The 20,649-nt window shown below is 38.1% G+C and overlaps 3 protein-coding genes across 4 annotated transcripts; 2 read left to right on the forward strand and 1 right to left on the reverse strand.

Annotated features, from left to right (window-relative positions):
- The first annotated feature begins 2,021 nt into the window (after positions 1-2,021).
- On the forward strand, positions 2,022-15,542 carry LOC130738970 (uncharacterized). 2 transcript variants are annotated; one of them, XM_057591155.1, is made up of 13 exons: positions 2,022-2,537; positions 2,910-3,107; positions 3,208-3,292; positions 3,392-3,467; positions 3,784-3,960; positions 4,065-4,167; positions 4,783-4,892; positions 5,079-5,168; positions 5,263-5,343; positions 5,552-6,391; positions 6,483-8,707; positions 15,075-15,185; positions 15,282-15,542. In XM_057591155.1, exons 1-11 carry the CDS (start codon positions 2,273-2,275, stop codon positions 6,573-6,575), a joined length of 2,118 nt encoding a protein of 705 aa, XP_057447138.1. In that variant the 5' UTR covers positions 2,022-2,272; the 3' UTR covers positions 6,576-8,707; positions 15,075-15,185; positions 15,282-15,542. The 2 variants fall into 2 exon arrangements, with proteins under 2 accessions (XP_057447138.1, XP_057447139.1); XM_057591156.1 differs by lacking the exons at positions 15,075-15,185; positions 15,282-15,542 and having other exon boundaries at positions 6,483-7,194; positions 7,732-8,081.
- LOC130736899 (uncharacterized) lies at positions 9,685-12,362 on the forward strand. The gene is made up of 2 exons (XM_057588671.1): positions 9,685-10,614; positions 10,734-12,362. Exons 1-2 carry the CDS (start codon positions 9,685-9,687, stop codon positions 12,348-12,350), a joined length of 2,547 nt encoding a protein of 848 aa, XP_057444654.1. The 3' UTR covers positions 12,351-12,362.
- Positions 15,543-16,991: 1,449 nt separating the features above from the next.
- Positions 16,992-19,568, reverse strand: LOC130736901 (uncharacterized protein At4g15970-like). Its single transcript, XM_057588672.1, has 5 exons — positions 19,280-19,568; positions 18,172-18,549; positions 17,400-17,858; positions 17,205-17,267; positions 16,992-17,111 (listed from the first exon to the last, which is right to left on the reverse strand). Exons 1-5 carry the CDS (start codon positions 19,454-19,456, stop codon positions 16,992-16,994), a joined length of 1,197 nt encoding a protein of 398 aa, XP_057444655.1. The 5' UTR covers positions 19,457-19,568.
- Positions 19,569-20,649: the final 1,081 nt, after the last annotated feature.

Raw genomic sequence — 20,649 nt, forward strand, 5'->3', positions numbered from 1 at the left:
TAAAACTTTTACATTAATAGATCAAGTATACAAAATAGGGATTTGATTTTCTTTCCACTTATCTTGTATCTTGATTCTGAAAATACTCTTTCACTCCACGGATACAAAGTGTGGTATTATTAAATGCTTGATGGAACATTTAGCTTGTCCTTTGGTGGAGCCTTTTTTTCTTACCTTATGTTTGTATCTTATCGGAGGAGGACACGTGGAAGTGAAGTCGGAATGCGGTCTACCGAAGTTTCTCTTCTATTGTCGTCTTATCTGCCACGTATGCTTCTTCAAATTTATATGACAAAGCTTCTCACTTTAACTTTAAATTCAACTTCAGCACAGGATCATCTTCGATATGAAACGACAAATGAAATTTTACACACGTGCGTTTCAGTGATTGTAGACTAGTAGCATATTCATCTGGCAGGTTTCTAACCGTTGCAGTTTTGACCCCTACTAATATGTTCGGTTGGAGATTTCATAACATATGTCCATGCGTCCATATCACAATGTCTCAAAACTCATTCGAAAGAACATGTAACTTGCATTTGACCTTCTCATTCTTAGCAATATGAAATTTACACAACAGTTGTGTTGATGTTGGAAAAATCTCCTCCTACAACAGTCATAAATGCTCGATTTTTGCCCGTAACAATAACCTTCAGGGTAAGTTTTCTTCTTTAACCGTCATCCACTTCATTTTACTCAATGCTCATAGAACGTCATGTGTACTTTCACCAAACATGTAAGCATAGCCAATAGTGTAAGTGAAACCAGTGGATGTCATACCAACCATTTCAAGTCATGGTATCCTATATTTATGGTTTTAAAGGTACTATTAAGAAAAACACCAATAGGAAAACATTTGAAAAGAGGAATTGTAGTGAGACCATCTGGTTGTGGTTGTGGCTTATACATCACACTTTTATCATGTTTTATCAATTATCTATATGGTAAATTAAATAATCCATAATTTTAATGTATAAGAAGAAATTGATGTATAAGCTTATACAATATAATGTTAGCACTAAACAATGGATAAGTCCATAATGTATTGTATAAGCTTATACTATCATGTCTAATACAGTTTTATAGGTTGAGGGTTTGAATCTCTTGAGTTTAGTGTATAGCAATTCAGAGGTGTTTAGATTCATATCTCTCCCCATAAAATATAATTTTTCATATGTTCATAATTTAACACCCATTATTTTCATATTAATTTTATCTTCATTTACATCATTGTCTTCCACACCTCAAAAAATTGTCATAACACTTACGACCCGTTTGGAAGAGCTTTTCAACAGCTTATTTGAGCTTATGTTATAAAATAAGCTTGTATGCACGCGTTGGGAAGAGTTTATCAAAATAGCTTATAAACTCTCAATAACTTCTTTTTAGTGTGTGTTTGGAGTAACGTTAGTAGAATCGGATCTAGCCAGACTTAGATATGATAAACGTGGATTTAAGTGACGTGATTTATGTTTGGATACCTTTCTCAATAATTGATTTTCGTAACATAATTTCATTTGAATAACTTTGGTTATAATTGATTTTAATTATGTAATGACCAAAATGGATATGAATATTTTAATGATTATACAGGACTTGCATCATTTTTTTAACTTTAATATTAGTATGAATTTTAATTTATAATTTAAGTTCACGAAATTAATTATAAGCTAATTCAACACCGAGCAGTAGCACAAACAGTGGGGGTGAGCGTGAGAGAGAGAGCTGGATTTGGCACTCCAACCCTTATATTTCACACCTCCAATTTTCGGATTTTCGGGTTCCGAATTATTTCGGAATCTTATATTTCTAAATTAATTCATGATTTGTAGTGCAAAATACATGTAACATCCCACTTTTGAATTAAAAAATACTTCAGAAACCTTATTTTTGAAATATTTCGGAAACTAAGTTTCCGAAAGTGAGATGACATTTCTAATGAGTGGGGTGCCAAATCTAGCTCTCGAGATTTATGGTAGTTGCAAACCCTTCCACAAACGTTTAATGAATGAAACGTGATTCTTGATTCCACAAACGTGAATCCAAATTCCAAACACCCCTCTTAGCTTATTTTAATAAGCTGATAGTAACAGCTTCTGCAAGCTTATACGTGTGTGACTGTCTCGGGCCGTGACACCTCCTTCCTCTGCTCCGGCGGCGCCTCCTCCTTCCCACCTCTCCGCTCGCGCGCCCCTCCCTCTCTCTGGCGGCGTCTCTTCCTTCGCCGGCGAAGAGTGACGGCTTTTCTGCAAGTGTGTGACAGAACGAGGTTATGGCGCGAGGGCTATTCCTATCGCCACCAACTCTCACTGCAACTTCTCTACTATCTTCATTCTCCAAAACCCAACCCAAAACTTTCCACCTTTCACTATCTTCCCACCTTCTGCACCACCATCGTTCTCTTCTTCCACTGTCATGCTGCATCACCGTGTCTTCTTCTTCCCCAGCTCAACAATGCCTAATCAACATCTCCAAATACAGAGAAGCATTTTCCAGACGAATGGCCATGGCTGGTCTCAAACCCCACCACCGAATTGGTAAGCTTCTCTCTGCCTCACTCTCTTCTGGGTTCATGGTAACAGGCTGAAAAATTCAATATTTTTTAAAATTTCTGCTATTTGTGTAACTTGGAGGGTACCCTTTTGGTTATATTTGTAGTTTGTGTTAGAATTTAAGCTTACTAGTAATATGATGATTTTTGAAAATTTCTGCTATTTGTGCAATTTGGAGGGTGCCCTTTTGGTTATATTTGTAGTTCTTGTCAGAATTTAAGCTTAGTAGTAATATGATGATGAATCGTTTCATCAAATTAGTTTACACGAAGTGGGTAGGGGGAAAAAATGAAACTTTTTGCAAGTAGCATTGTTGATTGATTATTTGATGTTTTTCAATCCCTTTTTTCCCATTAGCTTTGGGAGTCTCCGGTGGCCCTGATAGTATGGCACTTTGTGTGTTGACTGCTGGATGGAAAGCTGCTGGTGTTAATGCTCTGAGCACTGAGAGTGGTGGTTTCATAGATGGCCTGTTGGCAATAATTGTTGATCATGGACTTCGTGCTGAGAGCAAAGAGGAGGCAGACATTGTTTCTCGCCGTGTTTCTGAAATGGGTTGGTCCAAATTTGGCTCCTTTATTTGTGATTGTGTAGTTTGGTGTGAGTGGAGTTCTTATCCAACTATGAATTCGGCTGACATTGACACTTCATGCAGGGATCAGATGCGAGATTGCCAGCTGCGATTGGCCAAGTGGCAAGCCGAAACAGGGTCAGTTGCAAGAAGCTGCTCGTGAAATGAGGTTATTGTATATAAACATTGTATTTAGAAAACATCAGATGTCTGAACTAGGAACTTTTGTAAAGTATACTAATTGCATATCTTATTTTTTGAACTTCAGGTACCAAACGTTTCACGATGTTTGTGCCCGAAACAAGATTGGGGTATTGCTTATTGCACATCATGCTGATGACCAGGTTTAATTGGCAACACTTTATGTGCACCTATATTCTCTATTTTTTATCCTTCTAGATTATTTTGATAAATAGCATATGTTATGTGTAGGAGATCTTGAAGTAGTTCAGGCCCTTGTCATCATAATTTATAAGTGATTTAGTAATTTCTGGTCATAGACGCATATGGTTAAGTATTTAAATCAATATTTTGAAGAAATACTTGCATTTTTAAGTGGGCAAATGCTAAATGTGGTATTTTATTATCCTTTAAGTTGATTGCAAGCTTGAAGGCTTGTCCAAGATTTAAACGTTTAGTGATTGCTGAGAAATGATACAGGCCGAGTTATTCGTTTTAAGGCTTTCTCGAAACAGTGGTGTGCTTGGACTTGCAGGCACGCCTTTCACCTCACACATTTTCCCTACACATACGCATCACTACTGTGAAGTTCCCGAGAACCATGGCATCATTCTCGTGCGGCCTCTTCTGGAATTTTCAAAGGAAGATATGTACAAGGTTTGTCCAAAATATTTGTTTGTTTATGCATCCTTCATTTTTCCCTTCTCCTCCAATCTGAATGTTTACTTGACAATTTTAATCATTTGTTTTTATCTTCACAGATATGCCAAGGGGTTGATGAGGATTGGGTAGAAGACCCAACAAATCAAAGCCCACTATTCACACGTAATAGGATACGGATGGCACTGAACAATTTGCCTTCTTGTAAGTTGTGATGATTAGCATTATGATTTCTTTATAGTATTTTAAAGGATTTGGATCCTTTAAAATGAAGCTTACACTTTATAGGGCAGATCATTGATTGAAAAGTCAATGATTGAGATATCACAAATTATGATGCTTTGAAAATCTCAACCATTGATTTCTCAGTCAAATAACCCCCACACTGTATTTTCTGAAATGCAACTTTAAGGGACAAATCCTAAATACTGGTTAAGTTCTTCTAGCTCACACTCTTTGTTCATCCTGAACTTGTTTAAACATGGTTCTTGTACAATGTTATGCTTATGGCAATAAGCACTTCAAATTTGAGAAACTTATTGAAATAAGCTCAAAATAGGCTATAGGTATACACACTTATCCATAAGCTAATCTAAGGAGATTATGAAATAAGCTCAAAACAACTTATAGGTAGGCCATAGCCTATTCATATAAGTTCTCCCAAACACTTGCACAAATGCTTATACTATAAGATAAGCTCAAATAAACTCTTCCAAACAGAGCCATATTTTGTTGAAGATCAGGTCTTATAGTCATAACTTATATATGGACTATTAAAGGCTCTGATTTGTTTAAATGACTGGTTTCTTACATTTCCAGCTACATTCAAGTCTGAACTTCAAAAAGTGATTTCTTCATGTCGAATAACCCGTCAATATGTTGATCAAATTTGCGATAGCTTGATAAGTCGTGCTGTGGTTATCATGGATGTGAGTATCATTTAGCTACTGTACGCATTCGTTGCCAATTTTATTAATACTTGATGTTGAGGCATAGGTAATCAACTTTTTTTATGAAGCTGAAAATAGTGTATTTATGTCCTTTGTTGCTTGAGTTATATTATTCTATTTCCTCTTATATTTCTGTTGGGATTGTGGGTTGGTTTCTTTTTGCAGCATGGATATGCTGTTATTGATTTACAGATTCTTTGTACTTTAAAAGTTGAGGACATATTCCTGATGAAGTTTCTTTCCTTGGTCTTGCAGGTACTTCTGATCTTATAAATGCCTATTCTTTTGAAATTTATTTGTTTGTGAATACTCTTCTAAGTTCTAATAATGTTCACAATTCTTGTTTCAGTTCATTTCACAAAGGCAGAGACAAATCAGAGGCAGTGCTTTGAAATTGCTAATGGACTACATTCGCACGTTTCCATGCAAGGTAAATCTGCTTATATCATGGTCCTTTGTTCCTAACAACATAATACTAGTCTAGCAAATATTGTCTTAACAACATTCAAGTCTGAAAGAAATCATCTCAGACTATCCTGATCTTTTCCTTTCTTGCTAGCGGTCACATCAGTATTATGGCTTTAAATATTACTTTGAAATTTTTTGACTGTTCATTTTTGTTTCCAATTATCCTGTAGAACTCTATTACGGCAGCAGGTTGTTACCTATGTCCCGATCCTGGTTCTAAAGGGTTCAGAGTCTTGGTTTGTTGTTCTGTTGACCATGCTTTGCCTTTAAAGAAGGAATTTTTTGAGTCATGCTCTTACAGACAACAGGAGTATTGTGTAGCCAAAGACTTGGGAAAAATTATAGAGGATGGAAAATCATATGCGAATCACTTTGTTCCAGATGCATCAGATGTTCACTTTTTGTATGTGAATCCTGAGTCAATTTTGAATGAAGCCAAAAGACTAAACATGATCAGTGAATCAACCTATTGTAGTATTCTTGCATTGCAGAATCATGAAACCGATCGCTTCAGGTCTAAAGCAGATGTCATTTCTGAATCTGCATCAAAGCATGGGGTTGAAAGTGTTTCTACTTCTGGCAAATCACTTCAGCCAGGGAAGTGCTGTTACTTCATGGATCGATTCATTCTGACATGGAAGTTAAATGATAACATCAATAGAGATGCACTTTCTGATTATGACATGAATTTAAGTAGGAAGGGTGGGAGCTTTTGTTGCACGTCTTGTGTAGTTGATCATGATAAATTTCCTGAAGTGCGACCCATGATTGAATCTGATTGGTTGTATCTTGCTGATTTATCAAAATACCCACTTCCAGAAAACGTCCCACGATATGTGGTTACATCTGAAAATGGAACCAAACAGATGATGGAGAAAACAGCTCCATGTTTGCACTACGCCAGTGTATCGGCAAAAAAAGCTCTTTTCATGTTAAAATCTATCCCGGTTGCTGCGAGGAGAAGCCTTCCTGTTCTGATCAATCAACAAGGACAATTACTTAGCATTCCTGTAAGTTGACCTCTCTTTCTGTTTGTAATTTTTGCCTTGTTAGTTAGCACTTGGCTTTTGGGACCTGACTATGTATTCTTCATTGTTTCAGAGTGTCAATTTCAGGCATTGCCCCTGCTTGATGATCCATGTGGAATTTAAGCCAAAAATACCACTTGGGGGAGGTCATAGCTCATTCATATAACACAATAGTGACAACACAATCATGATTGCAAGAACATTTTGGTGGTTTCCAGTGCTTGTTTCAAGTCAACCGAAAAGGACATGTCAAAATGGAAGTATATCCAAGCTGTGACTTCGGGCGCCCACACTCTGCTTCTTACCAAACAAAGTTCACCTTCCACCTCCAAATTGGCACAAATTTCATATCAGAGAGGTGCTAGGTTTGTAGGCTAATGGATGTAGAAGATCCATGGGGACATCATTAATGATAGGGTGTAGAATTCGCAGAACTGAGCAGCATATTCAAATTACCTTATCAAGGATTTACAATGAAGCTTCCTAGAGGCTCTTTAAGAGTTAACTTATTTGCATGTTTGACTGTAACAAACAAGCTTCTTGCTGACAGAGCCTCTCAGGCAACCTGGTAGAGTGGGGGATGGCGGTTTCATGAGGAATGCAGATTGAGTTTTTGTTGTGTGCTCCACTTCTACAACTATGCTCTATTACATAATATTCATGCAGATGGAAGTGGATGCTCAAGTTGTGGATTATGGAGTCAGTAATTCCTTGTAGCATCAGAATGATGAGGAGATTGAACAAGTATTGGGTGATTTACCTGTATACCTTTTACCCAAGTTGTGGTACTGGCAATTTTTCCAATTCATTATGACTTTTATTTTATGTGTCTATAGACTATATATATAAGTTGCTGCTAGATGGGAATGGAATGTGTTTGTGTCTCTGTTTTTTTTTTGTACTTCTTATTTTGGTGCCATATGAAGTTAAATTATGGAGCTAGTCTTAGGATTCTTTGGAGGAACAAGGTTGACTGAACTTTGATTGGGGCCATTTCCTTAGGATGTCATCCACCTACATTTTAGTTGGGACAAAGATATTAAAGAAAATGTTAGATAATTATACATTGTAAGTGCAATTAAGTTTTAAATAGATATTTAATTAGGTTTCAAGTTTCAAAACTCATTGCCACATTATACTAAATTAAAATTAAAAATAGCTAAAAAAGTAAGATGAAGAGATGTGATTAGACACATGTAACATGATTTACTTGTCAGTATTTACTAATTAAATTTGGAAAAAATTAATCTTTTGTGTGTTTTGTCCTATATAATCCATTCTATAGCATCAGTTAAGGATTAGCCCTTTGACTCCTTTCACAGCAAAAGAGTTTTAGTCCGAAGATCTTTCTCAAACAGTATTCTCACTTAATTACTGTTGGAAAGATTTCCATCTGTGATGTTCAAAGGGTTCAAGTGCATTCTGTGTTCAGCACTCAATATGACTCAACTTCCATAGCTGTGAAATACTGAAATCATCAAATGTTCCAGCAGCATGTTTTAGTACTTTTTATGAAGGAATTATGGAACCTAGAGTATATGCAAAGTTGAATCAAGGATTACAGGGACAACACATATAGTTGATCAGTCATAAGTCATAACACAGTTTCTTGAGGAATTGCTTTGGGTAAGACTCCAGTTGAAGTTGCTGGTTTTTTTCTCTATACCATTGGTAAGTTGGCCAAATTGATAGATATTCTTTACTTTTAAAATTTAAATGGTGTTGTATTTAGCATAAAAAGCTGTCCTATGATATATGTACACATCCCAATTTTGCCTGGATCCAATCCAATTTAGCTAGTAATAAAAAAATTCATAGAAATTATAAATCCTTAAAAGCCATAAAAATGGCCAAATCTAAAAGCCATAATTCGACATGATGTAGAAATGGAAGCATTTAATTTGATGTAGGGACTCCTGCAATTTGATGTTCCTTTGATAAATAGGCCACCATAGACATAGGTATTCTCCCTTCTACCTGCAATTGAAGGGAAATCAGTTATAGGGCTTGGAAGATTTAACATAGAAACTTCTTGCTGTTGACTTCACTGAGAATTGAAAGGTAATTGCAATCTCTCGCCACACTGAACATTGATGGTTGATTTTGTCAAATAAAAAAATAGAATTTGGTTCTACTGTTGTGAAGTGATTACCTATATCTCACATCTCACACAATCTTTCTGCAGGATAAAACCATTAATGGGCACCCACAAGAATGTCAAGTTCATGTGTGCTGATGTCACATCTCCAAACTTGCATATTCTCAAATTGGTTACTTATGTATCTTTCAGATCAAGAGGTTATTTTTTGTTTACTTTTTAGAAAAATAAAAAAAGCATAGAATTTTCAAGGTTTTATTTTCAGTTTAGATATGTTGAAGTTAATATAATGTTTCATCATGTTTAGTTCCATGTTTAAACGTTCTAGCCCAGAAAAGCTACTCCTAGCAGCTTCTCCCATAATCACTTTTTTCCTGAACGTGAAAATCTACCCGTTTTCCAAATACAGAATATGAAGTAATACATTATGGCTTCAAGTGATAACAACCACGTAGAACTTTGACGTTAAATTTGGAGTTGTGAATTAAACTTAGATTGTGTATTATGGTTTCTTTAGGTCTTGGTTTCAGTCTCTGGCCTTTTCCTTTTGCAATCAATGACAATCATGTTTCTATCTATTGCCTTTTGGTCAATTTGAATTACTTGAAATTCATGTCAATAGCTTGAAAGGAACTAAACATGGATTATTTTAAATTTTTTGCTAATATACATGGTTAATATCGTGAAGAATTCTGTTAAAGCAATCACTGTTTGTTTGCTTCCTTGTTACTACTCTTTTGTTTTACTTTTTTGGGACTGATATTGTAAATGGACCAATGGATACACTAATCCATCATGGACCCAAGGGGCCTAGAGTGTGGAAGGTTTACACTAGGAGGGGCAGGAAGGGAATACCAGGTTAAGGCATCTAACAGAATAGAGAGAGAGTAAGGAGAATTGCAACGTCCATCTACAAAAGGGAATGGTGAGAGGTTGAGAGACTATCTAATCATTTAGCTAAGTGTGAGTCATGGAAAGGAGGCTCTGAGCTTCCTTAGGAGCAGTGCTCTGGTCAGGATTGGAAGTCATTCCTTCTCTGTAATTGTCCCTATTTCAATCATCAATAAGCAATTCATTTCTGTATTCTGTTTCTTTTACCTGTGTTGACTCTTGTTGGGATTTTGGATCCTAACAAATTGGTCCGACCTACCGGATCCTCTTTCGCCGGAACCGGTGAATGCCACCTAAGAAGACAAAGCAAGCAGTCGCTCAGATGGAAGCGAAGATCGACGCCTTGGAGAACGAGCTCGCAGAAATGCGAACGTCGTTAATGGTGGTGACGCTCGCGGTGAAGGATCTTCCTTCATCGTTAGCCTTCATGATGGAGAAATCCATGGGTAAGAAGATCCCTGATGAAGGGGAAAGTGGAAACCGAAACTCAGAAGATCCATTCAGAGGCAGGACTCCGGAGGTGACCGGAGACAAAGGAGGGCCGTCGCGGCAACCCACACTGCAGGGTGATGCACTGAATGAGTTCCGACACTCCGTCAAGAAGGTGGAGCTACCGATCTTTGATGGGAAGGATCCGGCGGGGTGGATCTCGAGAGCCGAGGTTTACTTCAGGGTCCAAGAAACCTCTCCAGAAGTCAAGGTGAGCTTGGCACAATTGAGCATGGAGGGAACCACGATTCATTTTTACAATTCGTTACTGGAAGCTGAGGAGGATCTGACGTGGGAGAAATTGCGTGACGCACTTCTGGAGCGTTACGGTGGCCATGGAGATGGTGACGTTTACAAGCAGTTAACGGAGCTCCGCCAAACGGGTTATGTCGAGGAGTACATAACTGAATTCGAATACCTCACGGCACAAATCCCTAAGCTTCCTGATAAGCAATTTCAGGGCTATTTTGTTCACGGCTTGAAGGAGGAGATTCGAGGGATAGTGAGGAGTCTGGCGGCGATGGGAGGTGTGAGCAGATCTAAGCTGTTGGTGGTGGCTCGAGCCGTCGAGAAGGAAGTGAAAGGCGATTCCGGGTCGGGTTTTGCTAGGGGAAACCGGTATGGTGGAGGTGCGGGGAAAACCGGAGGGAGCGGTTTTGGCAGTGGATCGGGTCGGAGCGGAACCGATTGGGTGTGGGTCCGTGGAAATAAGGACTCGGGTACCCAAGTCTCCAAGCCCAATACAACTGGCCCAAGAAATGAACAGCCAAAAAACGGAGGGCCGCAGCGACATGGGCCAAGAGATCGAGGTTTCCATAATCTCACTTATCCCCAATCGATGGAAAGAAAACAAAAAGGTTTGTGTTTAAGTGTGGGGGCCCGTTTCACCCAATGCATCATTGCCCAGATAAGAACCTGAGAGTGCTGATACTAGAAGACGACGATGGGGAGCTCGAAGAAGGTAACATTCTAGCTCTGGAAGTAGGGGAAGGGGATGATGAGTTAGAAGGTGAGCTGAGCCTCATGTGCCTGAAGAATCTTGTCGGCGGAGGGGAAAAGGAACAGCCCCGTACGATGAAGCTTTTAGCCATGGTGAATGGAGTTCCGGTAATAATCTTAGTTGATAGCGGAGCGTCGCATAACTTCATTGATGCTCAATTAGCTCGAAGAATGGGATGGGAAATTGCGCAAACGCCTACAATGACGGTGAAAATGGGTGATGGATACCGGACACAAATTCAAGGTTGTTGCCCACGAATTGAAGTATGTATCGCAGAAGCAGGGTACAAATTCATTTGCAGCCCCCATTTGTTTGATCTTGGAGGTCCAGACATTGTGTTAGGCATTGAATGGTTGAAAACACTTGGAGACACCATTGTCAATTGGCAGACACAGCACATGAGTTTCTGGTGCGACCATAAATGGGTGAAGCTTCACGGTTTCAGAGCAGAGAACGAAACGTGCGGAGCCTTGCAGGGACTTCTTAAGTCTCCTTGGGAAAAGAATCAGGGGGAACTGAGAGGAGGGGACAAGCACAAAAGTCCAGTAGACAAGATGGGGAATCTGACAAATGAGCAGCAACGTGAACTGAATCAATTGCTGCGGGATTCAGCTCAAGTTTTTCAGGAGAAACTGGGTTTACCTCCGGGAAGAGGCAGAGAGCATCAAATTCCTATTATGCAGGGCCAAGGACCGGTAAATGTAAGACCTTATCGATACCCCCATATGCAGAAAGCTGAAATTGAGAAACAGGTGCGCGAGATGCTTGATTCAGGGATCATACGACCCAGTACTAGTGCTTACTCAAGCCCAGTAATCTTGGTCAAGAAGAAGGATCAAACATGGCGGATGTGTGTGGATTACCGCGCCCTCAATAAGGTAACGATTCCTGACAAATTTCCTATCCCAGTAATTGAAGAGTTATTGGATGAATTGCATGGGGCAAGATACTTCTCCAAGCTTGACCTCAAATCCGGGTATCATCAAGTGCGAATGAAGGTTGAGGATATTCATAAGACCGCTTTCAGAACACACGAAGGGCATTACGAGTACCTAGTAATGCCATTCGGGTTGATGAATGCGCCCTCTACCTTCCAAAGTCTTATGAATGATGTTTTTCGTCCTATGCTACGCAAGGGGGTGTTAGTCTTCTTCGATGACATTCTCGTTTACAGCAAGGATTGGGATTCTCACGTGGTACAACTGAAGCAGGTTTTGCAACAATTAGAGCAACAGAGTCTCACTGCTAATTTGAAGAAGTGCAATTTTGGCCAAACATCAGTAGAATATTTGGGTCACCTTATTTCGGAAGCAGGGGTGGCTGTGGATCCTAATAAAGTCTCTAGTGTGCAGCAATGGCCGGTTCCTAAGAATGTTAAGGGGGTGCGTGGTTTCCTTGGATTGACAGAGTATTACCACAAGTTCATCCGGGATTATGGGAAAATTGCTAAACCACTTACTTAACTCACAAAGAAGGATGCTTTCAGTTGGGGACCCGAAGCTCAAGAGGCGTTTGAAATACTGAAGGGGAAGCTCACTCAAGCCCCTGTTCTAGCTTTACCTGATTTCAGTCAAGAATTCAATGTGGAATGTGATGCATCAGGCCTAGGCATTGGGGCAATTTTGCTCCAAGATAAACATCCAATAGCGTATTACAGCAAAGCTCTGAGTCCTCGCAATTTGACAAAATCAGCATATGAGAAAGAGTTAATGGCGGTGGTTCTGGCAATCCAACACTGGAGGCCGTATTTGTTGGGCAGAAAGTTCACGGTTTTCACTGATCAGAAAAGTCTGAAGGAATTGCTGCATCAGACCGTGGTTACTTGTGGGCTGAATTGGGCAGCCAAGCTTTTAGGGTATAATTTCGACATCGTGTATAAACCGGGCAAGCTGAATCGTGGGGCAGATGCGTTGTCAAGGGTAGAGGAAGAACAAGGGGAAATGCGAGCCATTACCACTTACCCACAATGGGAAGATCAAGCAGTAATCTCAGCAGAAATCGAAGAGGACACAAAGCTGAACCGCATCATTCAAGATTTGCGCCTGGGAACAGGAGATCACCCTGGGTACCGCTTGCATCAAGGGATTTTGCTCTACCAAGATCGTCTGGTCTTGTCCAAGCAATCCACACTTGTGCCCAAAATGTTGCAAGAATTTCACACAACACCTCAAGGGGGGCATTCAGGTTTTCTCCGCACCTATCGCCGCTTGGCTGCGAATCTATATTGGCGGGGAATGAAGCATGATGTGCAGGAATTTGTACGCGCGTGCGATGTGTGCCAACGTCACAAGTATATGGCAACATCCCCAGCCGGTTTGCTGCAACCTTTACCAATCCCAGAGAATGTGTGGGAAGATATATCTCTGGATTTCATAACAGGGCTTCCAAATTCACAAGGTTTCGCAGCAATCCTAGTGGTGGTTGACTGTCTCTCTAAGTATGCGCATTTCATTCCGCTGAAGCATCCCTACTCTGCCAGAAGCATTGCTGAATTATTTGCTAAGGAAATAGTGCGTTTACATGGGATCCCGGCGTCAATTGTCAGTGACCGCGATCCTCTATTTATGAGTAACTTCTGGAAAGAGATCTTTCGCCTGCAAGGAACACAATTGAAGATGAGTTCATCGTACCACCCTGAATCCGATGGACAAACGGAGGTGGTGAACCGCTGCTTAGAAACGTACTTGCGGTGTTTCTCAGCTGAACAACCCAAGTCCTGGGTCACATGGCTCCACTGGGCTGAATATTGGTTCAATACAACCTTTCATTCCGCGACTCAACAAACACCTTTTGAGATAGTTAATGGCCGGAAACCTCCGGTTCTGGTTCGATGGGCACTTGGGGAAACGCGTGTGGACGCGGTACAGCAAGAACTGATAAACAGGGATGAAGCATTGCGTCAATTAAAGGTTCATTTAACAAGAGCTCAGGAAAGAATGAAGGCACAAGCTGATACCAAGCGAGTGGACAAGTCTTTCGCTGTCGGAGAATGGGTGTTTGTCAAGCTCCGGGCTCGCTGGCAGAATTCGGTGGTCACGCGAGCTCAACCTAAGCTAGCTGCGCGCTACTATGGACCTTACCCCATAGAAGCAAGAATTGGAGCAGTAGCGTATCGATTGAAGCTACCAGCAAGTTCACGAGTACATCCTGTGTTTCATATCTCAATGTTGAAGAAAGCTGTTGGAGACTATGAAGTGGAGCCAGAATTGCCAGAACAGTTAGAAGAAGAGGCTTTACCAGTAGTGCAACCCGAAGTGGTGTTAGCTACACGTTCTATCTCTCGACATGGTTTGAAGTTTCCACAGGTTCTCATTCAATGGAAGCAGGGCAAGGCTGAAGAGGCAACCTGAGAAGATGTCTTGACAATTCAAAGCCAGTTCCCAGAATTCCACCTTGAGGACAAGGATGAAGTATTAGAGGGAGGCATTGTTGGGACTGATATTGTAAATGGGCCAATGGATACACTAATCCATCATGGACCCAAGGGGCCTAGAGTGTGGAAGGTTTACACTAGGAGGGGCAGGAAGGGAATACCAGGTTAAGGCATCTAACAGAATAGAGAGAGAGTAAGGAGAATTGCAACGTCCATCTACAAAAGGGAATGGTGAGAGGTTGAGAGACTATCTAATCATTTAGCTAAGTGTGAGTCATGGAAAGGAGGCTCTGAGCTTCCTTAGGAGCAGTGCTCTGGTCAGGATTGGAAGTCATTCCTTCTCTGTAATTGTCCCTATTTCAATCATCAATAAGCAATTCATTTCTGTATTCTGTTTCTTTTACCTGTGTTGACTCTTGTTGGGATTTTGGATCCTAACAGATTCACTTCAGGTTGAGAATTCAACTGAAAGGATGATCAAATGGTTAAATGTCGGTGGATATATTTTTGTTACCACCAAAGAGAAAATATAACATTATAACACACTACAGGGAACCCAGGTTTACACTAAGGTTTGTTCTTGGTGTAATTTTTATTCCCTCATGACCAATTGGAACAATTGATTGATTAAAGATTTGAGTTTGACACTTTTGGATTTTGGGCTTATATGGAATGTAACCTTTGATGCTCTGATTGTTAAAACAGCCCCTAATCTCATGGACTCCATTCACCATTTGTTGTTCATAAACTTTATTTTCTACTCTCAGATTCTAAAATAGCTTGGTTTTGATTACTCCTCCCATTTTTCATGCAGGTACTTAAAGAGTGCCATATGAGTGATTATAAGGGGGGTTTCTTTGAAATTTCTCTTGTTGGCTGTAAATGCATTAAAGCTTATGTTCAAAATAAGAAGAATCAAAATCAGGTGATTAGAAGGTTTCTGTTTCTTTTATCATATCTTAATTCAGCTTATTTGGTTAATGGACAATACATATGATTTGAAATTGTAACACTCATACAGATTTGCTGGATATGGCAAAGAGTTGGATCATGGGGTTCCAGATGTTCCTAGGTAGTGTTGAGTATAATCATAAGGATATTTTTCTCTATGAGAGTTTTTGGCCAAGGCTTTGTGAGTACAGTGAGGACTTGGTATGTAATTCTCATTTTCCTTTCAATGTGTTCCCAGTTATCCTATAGAGAATTTCCCTTCCATTTAATTTAAGATGGAGGAATGGTGTTCCTCAATTATATCCTTATGGATTAAATAAGTTTAGTCCTTCATTTTACTCTTAAATTTAATATTGGTCACTACCATATTTTTTATGATTTTGGTCGCCACTTTTACAAATAACTTTGGTTTCAGTCCTTTTTTTTTATAATATCTCACTGTTAACTGATGATGTGACTAATAGAGGGCCACATCACCATTGACACAGCCTAGAGTAATCTTATGACATATGTTGCTTCCAAGTCAGATCTGATAGCTAGCACTTCCAATAAAAAAAGATTAGAAATCGAGTAACGACACCCTTCATAGAGTAAATAATAAGTATAGGAAGAGATTGGAAATTCTTGAAATAGAAACAGAAGAGTTTCCTCTTAGTAGTCACATTCAAATCCTGGATGTTCGAGAGCCAGTTCTCTCCCTACCAATTTACTTCAGGATTTCCTGATAATTAATCAATCTGACACATCCTATTTATAACTGCCCACATTTAGTTTCCTAAAACATAACTAACACAAGTTACATTAACAGAAATAACTGGCTAAACCATAAAATTAACTTACTCATAAGTAACTGTCTCAACTTAACTAACTCATACCAGAAACTGACTCAATTATTCCCTGCTGCTCCGCTACCCTTCCTGCGGCAGTGAACCTTTATAATTAGGGGTTTCTCCCTATCAATAAAATTTCTTTTTTATAACAAGAGCTAGTCACTGATTTGATTTGGAAGCAAAATATGTCATGTTTACTTTGGACACGTGGCAATGATGGCGTGGCCATTTGTTAGCTGAGTCACCCCTAGACAACGAGATATCATAACACGAGGACCGAAACCAAAGTTATCTGTAAAAGTAGGGACCAAAACCAAAAAACTTTATCTGTAGAATTTGAGTGTGCGGTTTGCAGTTTGCACTAATAAAACTTATCCTAATAAGACATTTGATGTACACTCGTGACTCCTTGTTTCACATCCAAGTAAGGAAGCATCATTGGTTTTTCAGTTACTATGTAGATTTTAGCTAAGTTAAGCTTTGAAGAAGATTTCAAAATAACTTTATTCTTCGAAAGTGATTGTTATTGAACCTGTATAGATTATTTTGAAAGATCATGAGGCACATAATCAAATGCTATACTTTGATGAAGGGGCGGTTAGTTCAAGTACATGATTGATTCCCCTTAAGGAAAATTTCGGGTTTGAGTCTTGAGTATGGAAAAAACTCTGTTGGAAGAGCTAGTCTCACAAGAATGTGGATGTACACGGCTCGTATAGAATTGCCTCATGTGAAGGATACTTAGGAATAAGAGCAATACCTGTTGGTTTGAATATTGGGTTGTTAATAAGATTCAACTCAATTCACTATTATTATTTTTATATTTTGTCAAATTCGTTTTATTCATCAATTAGGATAAACTACACAATATACGTCTTTTAAAAAAAATGAAAACTAAGAACCTAATACTCAATTTTGAATGTTTTGTTTCAAATTTGTTCTTCTAGAATCTAGACAACCATGGCGCAACGTTGCTCCCAGTGTGCAGCAAGTACTTCAAGTTGATGAACACTAAGCGCAGCTGCACAGAACTCATCAAAGTCCATCCTTCTATGTTGCAATGTACTAAGCTGCCACCCAAATTATTTGTATCAGTAACAACTATGGCTTCCATTTGAATCATTCATGGGCAATAAATTATAGATTTAAATTATAGCACTTACTGATGCCAGAATGCCAGATATGCGTGACTCCTTCATAGCATCTGTTGTATGTATCGTCAAGGCCTGACCATATCAAATTTGTGAGATTATTAAGACCTTCTTAATAATGTATTTATTGAATGAATAAATCTTTAAGATCCAATATTAACAAAAGTTATTTACATTAATTACCTATGGCAGGCAACTTCGTGGTACGCTCCAGGAAGGATGTGCTATTTTTTTCTCATGTTTAGGTAATGCCATATACTTCCTCCAATCCTCAAGCAAAAGCCTGAGATCATTGACTTTGTTTTGTAAACCAATACAACAATTGGCATGCATTGTTGAGACCTTCCTAAAATCCTTGCTAGGCTCACAAAACCCTCCAAAAAAACGTGTGCTGAGGAACCTAATCGTCAACTTCTTCTCTGAAACAAGGGGATCCAGTTTGATCTTGTTGAGAACATCTTGAGTTTTCAAACCTTCTTCACTAGAGTTGTACCAGAAATTGTAGAACCAAATAGTTCTTTCATTAGATTTTACATAGCTAAAACCAGAATTTGGCAAGTTCTCCATGTCAGAGGAGTTTCCATTGAAAGAATCACAAGAAATTTGGAAATCTGCATCTTTATAAAAATATCTAAAGGGATCTCTAAGCCACATTATATCACTATCCTGCAAAACACAAGATTAAATTTGTTTATTAATTTTGAATCCAAACCTTATTATTTGTCTCAATTTCTGGTTGTGTGTGCGCAAGGTAAAAAGATTACAGTGATAGTACTCAGACATACAACATACAAATAATGTAGACATCCAATATACACCTCATTTTTTTATTTATCTAGATCTCTTTCTTCTATTATATGTCACATCAATTGTTTTTCTCTCTTCTATTCATTTCTCACAATTTAGGTGTATGTTGGATCGATGTCTGCATTATGCGTATGTCTATAAATCATTTTTAATTAAATAGTGATATACCTACCGTGAAAATAAAGTTGTACCCCATTTGAAGGATCTCACCAAGAAACTCAATTTTTCTCCACACCATGTGTAGATAGTGTGGTGTCATGAAAAATGCTTCACTGGTGATATTGTTAGTTTCAATCTGATAACAATGTTTGTGCACAGACTTGCAACGAGTATGTGAATTTTGGTCCCATGTTATTACCACCAAGTGCTTTAAAAACTTCAATGTCTGGTTCCCTCCTACGTGAAAACTCTCAAGAAAGAGATCAAAAATGGAACCAGGCTGTGCCCATGCATCATTTAAAGATGTGACTATCACTGTCTTCTGCTCCATGGATGCCTTTCTGAGAACCTTCTCTAGCTTTGTCTCTTTCTTTACAGTATAGTTCTCATACTTGAAGATGAGTCAGCATTAAGCACAAATTTCAAACAAGAAATTCATCAAACATATGAGGGAATGACATGGCATGGAAAACACAAAAGTTGCATCAAGTGTCAGCTTTTCTAGAGTATTGTAAAGACATCAAGTGTTAGCTTAAATAGATAAAGACCTCAAGTGTTAATGGAATATATCAAATAATTTTAGAGTTGTATGATGAACAATTAGTGGTTAGAAAACATCCAAAAAGGGAAAATTAAAAGTGAGCAAAAAGTACTTCCAAGTACTAATGGGGACATAAAACAAACTTATAAACATGCAATGAAATGATCACTGTTTGTTTTTAATCATGAAAGATCAAAACAATTTAATAGCTATGTAATAATCACATAACCAGTTAAAAATATCATGTGAAAAAATCACATGTATTAATATTTTAATGTTGGGGTTTGATTTTAATGTCACCCTCATCCCCTTGAGCACGTTTAATGTGCTGAATGTAAAACTTATGTACCACATTTATAAGTGCGGTATGTAATTGATCTCCGCACTTAGAAATGCGGCAAAATTGAGTGACGAGAAAATGAAAGAGATGACATTAAAATCAATTCTCTTTAATTGTTATCATTAATGATTAGATCTAACGGTTATGATTTATCTTTATATTCTCATGTAAAATTATTAAATAATCATTTTTATAAGATACATTTATATAGAGAGAAGGAGAAGAAGAAAAGAGAGTCACCCTGTAGCGTGAGATATTGGTTGGGAATTCATGGGGAGAAGAAGAGTTGTAGAGAAACATCACCAACACAGCATACCCAATAAGGAAAACAATGATCATTAGCATGACCCTCCGGACATAATGGTGGGTGCCGTTGGCGGAGCTATTGTATTCCCCGGCGGCGACGGAGTCCTTCATTGTTCAGAGATTTGATTGGGGTGTTGAAAAAATGGTCTCTCTAGCTTCTTGTGAATTAGACAGTACTCTGTATATGCTTGCTATCTCTTACTACTTACATCAGAGAGAGTGAATGTACCTAACTATATGCATTATGTTATGTGTTGCATGATGTATTGCAAACTTCCTAAAGTATAAAGGTCGTTTTTGGTTTGAGTATGTAAACGAGATTTTAACGGTAAAACCAACAAATTTAAACAGACGGATGGTTAGGAATTGGTCATGAATGGTTTAAATTTGCACCATTTGTGGAGTGAGAACAGTGAGAATAAATTTCAATGTTGAAGTTTGTGTTTTTCTAATTATTTTAAAAAAGGGGTCAAAGCTCAAAACAAAAACTACAAAGCTAGTAAAGAGACAAACATAAAAAGCTAAGGAAAAAAGAAGTACAAACAAAATCTCATGTTCAATAAATTTTAAGAAGTCAACCAAAAATGTAGTAAATTATTAAATAATGAGTGAGTGGGTTTGAAAATCACTCAAAACTCAAAAGAACATCTGAATTGAGATGGATGATTTTATTTTTGCTCATAAAATTACTCCTATAGCATTTATGTATAAGTTTTTATTTTTCAGAATAAATTCCAACTCTCAAAATTTACTCAATTTTTTTTTGCTTAATTGAAAAAAAACATTAATTAACCAAAAAGATTAAATGTTTTATTAATTGAATGTTCTATATTAAATTTCGTAATAAATGGCCATTATACATTTTTTGATAAAAAATAATAACTTCAGTTCATGAACTTCTAAAAAATAAAAAATGGACTTGTAATTAGTTATTTAAAATTTCAGTTTGAAGCCTGATTTAGAATATGATGCTGGTTAATTAGAAGATGTGTTTCATTCATTGAAGAATCATATTACAAGAAAGTAAGTTCATGACAATCTCTTTCATAAAACTGTCATGTCATACACTATTTAGTCAAATTTCTTCTTCTATGAGTTATGATATATATACATCTCTCTACTTCTTTTCCACTTTTATTTTTATCTATTTCTCTTTTCTCTATCAATTAAATCACCCATCACATCTTCCCTTTCTCTCTTCTTTCTTCCTATCTCTCTCTTCCTCCACCTCTCCACACTTCATTTTTTAGGTGTGAATATATAATTATTCATTCTACATAGTTTTTCCTCTAACGAATATGTTT

This window comes from Lotus japonicus, chromosome 2 (genome assembly GCF_012489685.1).
Source record: "Lotus japonicus ecotype B-129 chromosome 2, LjGifu_v1.2".
Taxonomy (NCBI): Eukaryota; Viridiplantae; Streptophyta; class Magnoliopsida; order Fabales; family Fabaceae; genus Lotus; species Lotus japonicus.